The sequence below is a fragment of the Triticum aestivum genome, chromosome 3A (genome assembly GCF_018294505.1).
Source record: "Triticum aestivum cultivar Chinese Spring chromosome 3A, IWGSC CS RefSeq v2.1, whole genome shotgun sequence".
NCBI classification, from domain to species: Eukaryota; Viridiplantae; Streptophyta; class Magnoliopsida; order Poales; family Poaceae; genus Triticum; species Triticum aestivum.
The window spans coordinates 46,553,922-46,566,241 of NC_057800.1; the positions used below are offsets into that span (position 1 = coordinate 46,553,922).

General features: G+C 41.6%; 1 protein-coding gene across 1 annotated transcript in view; it reads right to left on the bottom strand.

Moving 5' to 3' along the window:
- Positions 1 to 2,501: 2,501 nt before the first annotated feature.
- LOC123060144 (cleavage stimulation factor subunit 77) overlaps positions 2,502 to 12,320 on the bottom strand; it is a 10,565-nt gene continuing 746 nt past the window's right edge. Inside the window, exons 3-23 of the mRNA XM_044482717.1 lie at positions 12,179 to 12,241; positions 11,953 to 12,062; positions 11,465 to 11,565; positions 11,133 to 11,194; positions 10,896 to 11,036; positions 10,499 to 10,627; positions 9,440 to 9,486; positions 9,024 to 9,087; positions 8,598 to 8,718; positions 7,494 to 7,552; positions 7,311 to 7,379; positions 7,086 to 7,226; positions 6,159 to 6,223; positions 5,614 to 5,710; positions 5,273 to 5,332; positions 4,734 to 4,886; positions 4,177 to 4,249; positions 3,968 to 4,078; positions 3,719 to 3,829; positions 3,227 to 3,403; positions 2,502 to 3,027 (exon numbers count right to left, since the gene is read on the bottom strand). Of these exons, the coding sequence (XP_044338652.1) occupies positions 2,855 to 3,027; positions 3,227 to 3,403; positions 3,719 to 3,829; positions 3,968 to 4,078; positions 4,177 to 4,249; positions 4,734 to 4,886; positions 5,273 to 5,332; positions 5,614 to 5,710; positions 6,159 to 6,223; positions 7,086 to 7,226; positions 7,311 to 7,379; positions 7,494 to 7,552; positions 8,598 to 8,718; positions 9,024 to 9,087; positions 9,440 to 9,486; positions 10,499 to 10,627; positions 10,896 to 11,036; positions 11,133 to 11,194; positions 11,465 to 11,565; positions 11,953 to 12,062; positions 12,179 to 12,241 (2,127 nt within the window). The 3' untranslated portion in view covers positions 2,502 to 2,854. The remainder of the gene's footprint in view (positions 3,028 to 3,226; positions 3,404 to 3,718; positions 3,830 to 3,967; positions 4,079 to 4,176; positions 4,250 to 4,733; positions 4,887 to 5,272; positions 5,333 to 5,613; positions 5,711 to 6,158; positions 6,224 to 7,085; positions 7,227 to 7,310; positions 7,380 to 7,493; positions 7,553 to 8,597; positions 8,719 to 9,023; positions 9,088 to 9,439; positions 9,487 to 10,498; positions 10,628 to 10,895; positions 11,037 to 11,132; positions 11,195 to 11,464; positions 11,566 to 11,952; positions 12,063 to 12,178; positions 12,242 to 12,320) is intronic.

Sequence of the window (12,320 nt, forward strand, 5' to 3'; positions counted from 1 at the left end):
GTTCGAGGAAACGTCTAATTAGTAAATCACTTTATCATCTTACATGCTAGATTAGTTAGGCTGCTAGGTTGTAAGAGCATCTCCAGCGGCAGTCATATTATGGGACACTATAAGTAGTTTGAGAAAAAAAATTAGGACACCAAAAAGTGAGTTTCCATGGACGGACTCCCTCGGACACATCCAAACGTGTCCGAACATCACCCATTTTTCAAAAATAGTGATACTCAATGGCATCCTCCACTTGTTCCTTATTTGTTTGAGCATTTCATCAAACATATGGAACTTTAGAGAGAGGAGATAGAGAGAAAAGAAAGAGGGGAATTGGCTCGTGTGGGCCCATGCTGATATAGTGTTGTATGTGGTTTCACTGACATGTCCAGACAACCTCAATTATTCCCCATATATGGTTGTGTTTGCGGAAGTCCGTACATATGAGACATGTTTGAGGGAGCCCACTAGGTGATTGTTTTCATGTCTGGACTGTCCAGGTGGACATATGGGGGCAGAATAGGAAGTACCTCAAACCCCTTAGGGTGCAGTGATATAGGATATGGAAATCGAACGTTTTCCCAAAACCTCCGCATGCAATGCAAACAAATTCGGACATAATTCATGCAAACACGACGGAATTCATGCAAATGGACATAAGTTCGGACATAGTTTACATAAACCGGACGATATTTCGTCCGTTCAACTAAACTTAAAATAAAACAAAACTAATTTGTAGAGGACGGTGACCTTGTACGCCTGGTCAGGCTGGCCGGCGCCACATCCATCACTGTCTATGTCGTCGACGTTGTCATCAGAGTGGTCTTTCCAACAACGGAAAGGAACTTATACAACAACGGAAAGGCAAGGGCTTGGAAACCATGCCCAGCCGCCAGTCGGCGCTCGCGGAGGAGTCACTCGGCTTCCTCCTACGCCATGCGGAGGTCCGTCTCGGCAAAACGCCGCCCCTGGCTGGGGAGCCCCGCCCTTGCCTCTGCCAACGGCGGCGTAGGTATCACGGAGCGACCACTCCTCCACGATCTTGGCGAGCTCCCTTCGAGGAGGCACAGTGTCCGCGGACGTCTCCGCCGTGGTCTCTGGCCGGTCGCTGGCCCAGGCCTCCACGAGGTCAAGGCCTACGAGGACCCAAGTCGGCACCACTCGGACTTCTCGAACGTCTCCCGGCGTGCTACGTTGCGCCACTCCCTCTGTGTCGCCTCCTCGGCCGTCATTTTCTCCGTCGTCATGGTGCTCCCCAACAAGGAGCTGCTGCCGCCGAAGCCGCCGAGGTAGAGGAGGATTCGCCTGCGTGCCTTCGCGATCACCGGGGACACCTCCTCCTTCACGAACTTGTCACGCCAGACGTGGAGTGTCAGCGATGCCGACTCCTCCTTCATACAACGTCTGATTTGGACATCGCGATTGTGCCGGAGAGGCGGTGATGCCAGCTCCAGCTTGACGCGGTCGTGATGTCGGCTCCTCCTTGATGCGGGCTCGCGGCAGCGAGGGCGGTGCCGAACCGCAGTATCCGAGCGATCGCGCGATCATGATATCCATTTGGGCCTGGTACTCTTCGTCTGTCGTTGCCGCTTCCGCTCGTCCTTGTCGTCTGAGGAGATGATGATATCCTCCTTCTCGAAGAATCCATCTGCTATGGAGGTCAATGACCCCGGAGAACGACGGTGGTGGTGCCAAGATCCGGATCTTGAAGGAGATCCGGTAGTCACCTGTCGGCATAGAGAACCACAACTTCGGCATCATCGATGGAGGTGAGTGAAGAGGAGGTGATGTGTGATGTGGTGTGGATGCCGCCGAAGCCGTGCTTAAATAGGTGCGGCCATGCAAATGGACTACTAGCCGGCCTCAATGCGGCACACTAGCCAGAGTAGGCTTATCGATCGCCTCGTCGACATTGAAGCGGCACTGCCTGCTCGGCCGTTCACATCGCTCTAACCGGCATCACTGCCATCTGGAGTCATGACCACTCTGGAGCGGGCTAACCGGCAAGAATGCGCAACAACCGCTTTGCATAGAGAGGGTTTTTCGGGCGGAGAGAGGTTTTGGATGGGACCAACCGATCAGGCACGTACGCTACAGATGTCCGAACCCCTACAAACCTCCCCTGGTTTGCATATGATTTGCAAGATTTCAAGCAGGCGCGTCCACGGACCGATGGGGCACTGCGTTAAATGGCTTGTAGTGCCCGGAGACATCTGTCCAAACATTTGGGGGCGTTTTGAGGGTCCAGGTTGGAGATGCCCTTATGCATTTGATTAAGTGCATTGTTTTATTTATTTTTTCAACAATGTTTGATTACTATTTGTTTGTACTGGAATGATTACTTCAGAAGCTTGACTTTCCTTATTCCTGAAGGATGTTAATGTTTACTAATATCCACTGAAGCCATATATCTTCTCTTCCTTATCTCTGGAGATTGTCGATAATCATCTCTTCCTCTTGTTACATGTCATAGATAATGAACGCAATGCCTACATTACAGGCCACAGCACAAATTTTGGTAAACATGTTGATGAATTGACACAACTATTAGTATTTCGCAGTATTCAGATTCGTGCTTTCCAGTAATCATAATACATACACATGTTATCTTCTTCAAATGCATATTAGTCACATCATGCTATTCTCCATGATCTGGCCTTTACTCATCCAGATGACACTGATTCTGCACGCTCCTGTCGTTTTTTGGACTTTCGGTTCGTATTCTCGCGCAATGCACTTGCCATGCCTACAGGTTTATCAGTCTGCTGTTACATTTGTACATGCATAACTTTCCCCATGAGCGGCCAAACTACATAGCTACCGAACGAACTACGTGAATCCAAAGAACTAGCTACAGATTGGTGAACTAGCTTGAGCTGTTGGCTGACTGTTCCCCGGAAAACATGCTTCCACTGGACATCGCCGCCGATCCAGACTGAGCAGGGCCCCCACCGCGGCTCCTCTGGATCTGCCTGAGCCTGAATATATCTGGCATGGCTCGACTCTGCGCAGCTGCTGCTGCGTCTTCTTCCTCTTGCCCTGCACACAGTAAGCCAACAAATATTACATAAGCTTTCCCATTTTGTGTCTTTTAGACCACCTGTATTAAACCATAAGACAACTTCAACTTGAATCAATCGTAACAAAAAAAAATTGTTCAACAAATGCCAGAGCACATAATCTTAAACACAATACTGGCATTCTAGACCAATAAAGATTGGAGAGGGAGGGAGAGTACTTTCAACAGCCTTCCTTTTTGGAGGTCTACGAACTGATCCATTTTGGTTGCGGGGACCTGAGATATCAGTTGTGGCACGGCCAGGAACTGGAGCAGACGGTTTGCCAACATCATGTCCTGTTGGCAGTGTGCTTTGCAGTAGAACGCTAAGCACAATGTCTATATCTGGTGATGGACCTAAAAAGACAAGAATACAATGAATATATGCAAAGGCATTATGCAAATCAAACCAAATTAGAAATAAGGCTATGCTGTGACTATGCACTGTATTTTGTTCATAACCATGCTTTCAATGACAAAAGGAGCATGCCCACAAGAAATAGTCAACATTTCTGAACATTTCTCAACCAATGAATAACATGCACCAAGCCTATGTTAGTGTCTGGTTTTAAACGGACCGGTTACGTGTTCTAAATATAATAGCATCTGGCAAACATTCTACAAGCTATGCATCAGATGACACTGAGTATTCGTACAGTAAGTCTGTAGTACCTTCAATAGCAGGCAAATTTGTGATGAAAGACATGAGTGGTGGAGAAAGCATTTTGAATATTTCATCAACCTCCTTTGTGTACCCACTGGATGTGGCTGAAATCACTGGTCCTGACAAATTAACAATGCTGCCTCATGAGTGAGATAGATAGGCAATTGCAACTGAACGATTGCTGCATTTACAAATGGAACCGCCATGCATCCAGTTCTTTCTCATTAAACAATGTGCCTACTCATCAATATAAATACCTTTCATCTGTCTAGGATCATAAATAACCATTCGAGAAGTCTCAGGACGGATGACTTTTGTAGACTGCGGCAATAACTTCGCATTGGCACCAACTCCAATAGTGCCTTTATCTGAGCCAAAATTCGTAGGGCATATTATAATCAGCAAACACTTTTAATAACATGACGGCACAATTAAGTTTATAACAGAGAGCAGCTTGCCAGCTTACCTAAGGTAGAACCGCCACCACTAGTTAACATAACTGACCTGTCAGCCTTCTTAGACATGTTCTTTGCAAGCCACTGCAATATCGAAATAGAGAAAGCATTACAAGTGAAATTTGTCAATGGAAACCAAGCATGGACTCTCTGAAGTGTCACAAAATACAGCCCGCATCCGACATAAATTGATGGTGAAGAATTTATTCTTTAGCCAAATCAGCAGAGAATTTGAGGGCTACATCCAATTTTGATATCGTATCATTACTAGATGATGTAGCCAACTTTTTATTTATGGGTGTGCTTCATTTCACAATCAACGCCACTTGTTGCCGGAAATTGCACACCAACGCCATGTATCAAATGCAAATGTATCGTGTATGTAAACTTGATGATTCAACTAACATAAAGTCCATAGTTCAATCATCCAGATGTCGTTCAGTATATATACTATATATATATATATATATATATATATATATATATATATATATATATACGTAAAAAGGTAATTTTGTTGATAAAGAATAGTTTATCTTGCAATGATAGTTATGCATAGTCAATGTACCTCCTGTCTTGACAGGTAATCCAATTCTTTTGATGAGCATGGCCAGAGATCCATATAATTATATCTAGAAACAACGTCATAAAGTGTGTTCTCTAAGGACGATACGACATCTTCTGATGTCCTAGATAAAGCTTCCTTCCTTCTTTGTTCCACCTGTGGAAACAAAATTTATGAGCACACTTATGCTTTAGAGGGGGTAAAAGGACTTGGGCACATAAAAAGCAGAGAACAATATAAACTGACAAAAGATCCAACTTATAATGAACACCCTAACGAATTATATTTATATCTAGTCAGTGATAAGCCATCTAAATATAAGAAGCACTTGACAACGAATCTCTAAGTCTATCCCATAAATAATTCATAGACCTTGAGACTAATGCAAACTGACATAAAAATACAAGTGCTGCACAATTATGGATACTGGATATTGCTCATGGCTTCGCCCTACAGTGCATGTGTGAAGAGGACCACACCTAATGGGCCGAACATGACAACCAATGATAACCTATATCTGCACTTTGCTTAGAGCTTCATACCTTTAACATGCTTGACAAATCCCCATAAATCTGCTCAAATTGAGCAAATCGTTTCCATACCTGCAGAAGAATAGCAACACATATTAATTCAGAGAACAGACAGAGAAACAAATCTATATCTATTTGCATGTTGCACCTTTACAACAAATAACCCACAACATGTTCTCCCGAGGCTATGTGGTACACCACCAAAAGGTGGAAATGATATTATTGCTATTGCTGGTGATCACAAGGCATTAATGCCAATTAAGATAGTTGTGAAAAAATGCACAGCTGAAAGGGCATCTCCTCATAATATAGAAATGTTGAGTAACTCGGAGCAAATAAAAGAAAATATTTACCTCTACGGATTCCTCAGGAGGAAGTAAGCTCAGAGCTCGCTCAAACAATGCACGTACATTTCTATCATCGTTTAAGCGACACAGGAAGTCTGCATATCTGAATCATAGCAAGAGTCTCAAAAAATCAACAAATTTGATTTGCCAATAATGGGACAGTGAAATGAACACTTTTCGACTGCCAATAGATGAACACAAAATAAGTAGCATAAAATAATAAGGACTCAACTACAAATCTGACATCAGATTTTTGACCATGGCAAATCGAATGTTTTTTATGGCAATTTATGTTTGCCGAGGATGGCAAGTTTAGTTGGCAAGCATGGCAAATCCGCCTCAGTTCATTTTTTTGCCAAGAAATTGCCATGCTTGTAAACTAAATTTGCCATCCTCGCACCAACATAAATTGCCATAAAAAACGTTCGATTTGCCATGCTTAACATTACTGAATAATAATGGAGAGACATTTGGTTCATGAGTTGGGACATTGATGGACCAAAATACAAAGATTAACGTTAAGGATTAATGATACTCAAATGGATACTTACTCAAGGACATATCCTGGTTCTTGCATAAATCGCTTTAAACCAACTTCAAAAACATTTTGAGCCACCTACAAGAGAATATTTAGCAGATACTGCACACATGTGAATAACTGCAACCGGAAGAAACATTGAATACATAGTGAAAAGGTGAACCCTAAGATACTACATAATCCCTTATTATTCGGTCATTTAAGCTCTTACTATTACGATGTCAACTGGCAGTTTAGGTACCACTTGCACCTTTATGGCCAACCTATACTCCAGGCTATTTGCAGGCACGGATACATATAAACCGAGGGCAATGCCAGCAAAAACTAGCATGCCGGTGCGTTCTCACAGGCTTGGCAGCCACAGGCCACAATTCTAATCAGGTCTAAATGTCCACTTCAACCCTCTGATAATCTTTACCAAATCTCTGCAATTTTCAATGGTTGGTAAGGTACTGCATAGCACAAAGAAGGGTATGCCATGCCTACTCGATCCTCTCTGCTGAGACAAACAACTAGCTGGGGTGGCCAAACCCCAAACAGATGTCCTCTAAGTGCCATCATAGACTGGACCTGAAAGCATTGTACTCCCTCCGTTCCGAATTACTTGTCACAGGTATGGATGTATCTAGATGTATTTTAGTTCTAGATACATCCATTTCTGCGACGAGTAATTTGGAACGGAGGGAGTACTAGCTAGCATGACAAGTTACCTGGTACAAGGCTCAAAGGTGAAAACTAACAGTGCATAATGATGGTGATTTATGCACAGATATTGGATATCCTGTGACGTTTGAGCTTAAAGCTATGCCTTGGATCCTATTGAACCTACTTTTGCAAATTATACTCTTCGTACTGTAATCAAACAGATAAAGAACCGCAGAAAGATAGCTGGCAGTCCGTAACGGAAAAATGTTTGCATACATGTCATCACTTTAACAACCTTCGCATCTTTGTCGAGGCAAAACGACATTGTAGCATATGCAACATAGACATGATAAGTGCAGCTTGGCAACTTCCGAACTTCCAAAAAGTACTTGCGAGCTGCTTCAATGCCTTCTGTTCTCCTTAGAAACCGAATAAACTGCAGTACAAAACAGAATGGTAAAGATACCACAGGAAGTGTAGCCATAACCATAAGTACTTTAAAGTAGTAATGGGAACAAACCTGAATGTGTGCAAGTGATGACATGCTTGAATTTTCAGCTACAAGAGACTCGTATATTGTCTTAGCAGGCTGCAATGGGAAAGCGCATGCGAGGAAATAATGATCTTAAGAGTGCTTGTAGCAGAATGTGAGTGCTAGGGAAGCTACGCATTGTAGAAAAATTATCAAAGAAAGAAAATGGACCTGGATCGCCCCTACAGACTCTTCCAGTTCAGCAAAGGCATATTTTAGTACTTCAGAACCTATGAAAAGCAATAGGCAAAATAATTTCAGGAGTTGAAAGAACAGGTCAGGAAATGATACAGTATATTTCAGTTAAACCATCATTCTAGTCTACTGCTCAGTTCAAGCATGCAATTGGATTAGCATTAAGAATGCCTTGTCATCTTTGCATACCTGTCACACGTTCAGTGTGATAGAATTAAGCTGGAGAGTTGTTATGTTCACAGAATAAAGTATAAAAAAATACAAAATAAGTGGCCACAAAAGATAAGCCAGTAACTAGGAGCAGCTGCTACCAATCCATATTTAACATCCTATCGCAAAATGGATTAAATAAGCCTCACATTAAAAAAAAACTTAAGTGAGTATCACCAGTGCATGCCCACACGCATGCAGGCATCCAATAAACGGTAAGGATTGGTCAGTGAGAGATCCTAATACTGATGCACGTGTAAAAGGATTGCACATGCCAAGCTAGAGGTAGCATGTCCTTAATAGCCTGATTGAATTATAAAGATTCATATATTAATATGACGGTATCTCATCTTGATCTAAGATGTGAACTGAACTGTGCTAAAAGTTCTAACATGTGGGCTCTCATCACATTCACACAGTTGGTCCTGTGGGTTTTAATTTAGTATCCTCCTTAGAAATGTGTTCAGCCTTCCTGGAAGATATATTTGGCGTTCCTTGATGGCATCCTATGGAGGTATTGTCTGTCCCCCAGAGTATATACCAATTCGTCAACCAGTTATTTAGTTCCGGCCAGTTAGACTTTTTTAGGTGGACTGGGATTGGGCCTGATGCCAATACAACTTAGTAACTTTCATGCTCATGGGACCCTGGCCCATCCAAACAAGGGCTAAGGCAGTAAGATAGTAATATGTCTTTCTCGATGGCTGGGAGGCCCTAGAATATCCAATTTGTTTTCCCACAGATATTTCTGCACTCTGCTCTTAATCTTCCGGCAAACCAAGTATAAGGCACTAACTTCCAAAAGGATGACTACAGGACTGGCTACCATAATTGAATTGACCAAGAGAACTTCGCAGGATATTCAATTACCAGGGAGTGCTTTTACAGCACGCTGAAATATTTTGATTGCAGAATCCGTAGAACCATTCTTTGCATGCCATGTAGCATAATCATACCATACATCAGGATGATGGTATAGATACATTAGGCACTGAAAATAAAAACAGGTTGATACAATTCATTAATGTCCCCACTTATAATGGTACGCATGGTAAAGGTGAGGTCTAATGACTGAACAGTTTATTCTAACAGAAGTATAGGGAATAATGAGGTCATTAACTATAAAAGGAAAAAATATGCATGCCATTGAGTACATGAGGTTTACACATGCCACCATATCATCAGTTGACCACAATGAATAAGAGTGCCTAATTAGAATACTATGCAAAGCATAATTATTTGACTACAGATTTAACACCAGTGTGCATCTATGTTCACATACAGAAGTTAGCTTACTTGCTCATAAGTAAAGGTAATACGCCTATTAGCAGCTGTAACATCAATTCTTTGAGGATTCCCCCTACAGTAAACAGAATACTTAGTGTTAGCAGAAATATAGGGAGTAACCTCAGAAAGAAGTGAGAGTGACAAAGGTGACAAACTGATATGTCAAGTTCGAATAAAGAAACATAGCATACTCGATAAATTTCCTCACTGAATCTCATCCAGGAAATAAAGAACTCAAAGATATTGCAGACAAATTTTCGAGATCAGAAACAAAATACATTGACTGGAGCAGAGGAGAAGAAAACTGAAAAATATCTATATACAACAAAGAAATAAATTGCCTGAAGACTTGCATCAACCGAAAATATTACTGAAAATTGGAATCATGATTACACTTAGCTAATTTGATGCAGATGTTTACTCACTTCTCGAATGTCAGAAGTCTTTTCCATGCCAAACACTGTTGCTCTTCCTGTGAAACAGATTAATGAGCTCTGAGTTAACTGCCAGTTAAATACTGGTCATGCATCTACTACTCTACCAGAGAGGATGTCAGAAAACTATTCAATGTGTCGGAAGATTTACCACCAAACCATAGACAAGAGAATAAAGACATATAGGGAAAGACAAGGACATCATTAGTCTGAATTCAATTATGTGCATTTCAAATGATACAAAGAGTGGTTCTTAACAGTAAGCATATATCTTCTCAAATACTATCTCGATTCAGAAATTGACGGGTGTTTTTGGAAAGCATGCAGTAAAACTTCCCTTTCTTTGACAACATATAAAAATTATTTAGGTTGGTTGGGTGGAAATGGTACCATTAGATTTATCACTATACATATTTTCATAGAATTTTAATAAAATATTCATAGAAAAAGTAACAGTTAAAGTTGTATACTGGAGACCATGTCCATATCAACAACATCATCTATCTATGAACGGAGAGAGTACAAATAACTAAATAGGATTTTACTAACACATTCATAGAAAAAGTAATGTTAAAGTTGTATACTGGAGACCGTGTCCATATCGACAACGTCGTCTATCCATGAATGGAGGGGGTATACAATAACTAAATTTCTGTTGCGGGAAAAATATTGAGATTTACAAAAAAAAGGTGGTGGATTAAGGGTGTTGGAACTTCACGTAGGTAATCTTGAAAAGTGGAATTGACAATAATGGATAAAACTCTGTTATCCAGCTTTTCTAGAACACACTCAAATTGTTATGTTCGCAATCAAAAGTGACACTAGTACTGTTTTACCATACAGTTTTCCCTAAGAAAACAAGAGTGGCACAGAAATGTATGGCATTGTGAAAATGGATAGAGAAACTATGAAGGAAATTATAATTATGAGACTTTTCCTAACCACGCTACCAAAATAACTATCCACAAAACATAACCATTTTGTAAAGTCAATAATTGTAGACTGTCACGCCTACTGTAAATCAACCTTATGACCTGATCAACTGCTTACCTTGTAGGAGCCTGTAGAGGGGGTGGCCAGCATGTTCCAATCAATATCATCAATATACTTCTTACGCTCTCTATATACAGCCTTAGCACTGTTAAACTTCGGTTGATACTCAGATAGCAAGCCTTTTGCCTGGAACATGGATAGGTTACAGTCATCTCCATATGAAATGCACACCAGGCAGGTTTGCATTGTCTTGAGATTTAATAAAATAAAACAGTAACCGTATTAAACGGTCGAGTGCAGTGAACACTACTGACATACCAGAATGAACTGAAAACGAACAACTTCACACTACTAAAGGACTAAAGACTGGTCTTTTTGCCAATTGAATGGATGGAGTTATATGCTGGCTGCTTTTTTCATAATGATTAGTGATCCAAACGGAAAATCTACTAACCAAGGTGCGGCTAACTGAATTTTCGAAGTTATCATAATCCTTCCATAGCTGCTCGACATGACTAGTTGGAACTAAAATTGCCTTCTGATATACTTTACGTATAGTAGTCATGCGGTGTGACTCTTCCTGGGGCGTCATAACCTGAAGACTTTCAAACAAGGAATCACAAATGAAATAACTCAAACATAAGTAAAAGGGCATAATAATGTTAGGACAGGAAAATGAAGAAACACAAACCGGCATTGACTTCAAGAATGCAATGTACTCCATCCAAACGGGGCCAGATGCCACATCATTGCCTGTCACAATTAAGCTTCTTAGATTCATGTATGAAGATGCATGGAGAAGAGAAGAAAGCTATGAAGCCGAAGAGCAGGAGGGGTAGCCGAATGACCCACGTGTACCACAAGCTCCCCATGTTGATTGGGGGCTTCCATAAGAGAATGAAAAGCTCTCTTTTTACAATAAAGAGTGAACCAGAGTTCAAAAATCTATTGCAAAAGTGGCTTAATAACAACGCACTGCTTATTATCTAAGGTCAACACTTAATAGAAGTACTTGGTACTTACCGACATAGTTAAGCATGAAATCAAAAGCCTTTTTTGTCTCTTCCAGACCCTCAGAGCCCCTTTTGCTGTTTACTTTTTTAATAAAGTTGATGTAACAACGCCTGCAAGTTACACCCAACCCGATAGGGTAATGTCAATACTGCAGTTGCAAACAAACTGGAAAATTTATGTTGAAAAGAATATGACAGTCGTAACTAAGAGCAGTATAAGGTTCAGACACATCAATTGTGTGTTTACAAAACAATGAGGTGATCACAAGTTCACAGCAATTTTGATCAGACAAGCAGGGCACCGTTGACTGGTGACAAGATCAGGCAGAATGAAAGAAAACTGACACCTCACGCGGGCGTCAATGGAGGAACGTGTTGGTAGAAACAGTGACTCTAATAATTTGTGCAGTGACAGTGAAGGAGAATTTCTCATCTACCGCAAAACACAAACTAGGGCATGTGGTCATAGATCATCAAAAAAATGTGGAATCCCCTCACCAGAGATTAATATGAGGGCAGGTGAGCAAGCATCTGCTGAATATCTGCTTGGCGGTCTCCTCGTCGTTCGTGACAATGTATGATTCCACATACTGCTTCCAGTACTTAGCCTGCATGCACATTCAAGCCTCAGCCCCAGAAGATTGGCAGCATGAACCGAGAAAATTCGGTGGAGCAGGAGGAGCCCAGCCAAACAAGCATTTGATGGAAAATTCGACTGGCTCACCGCTGTCGGGAAGGTGGCTAGCAGCTTCTCGTAGATGGGGGCGGCCTCGCCAATGGGGAGATTCTGCAGGAAGGAATGGGCACAAAACATCAGCAGGTTCACCTCACCAGCTCAAATCACCTCAAAACAGGGGATCCGGGGA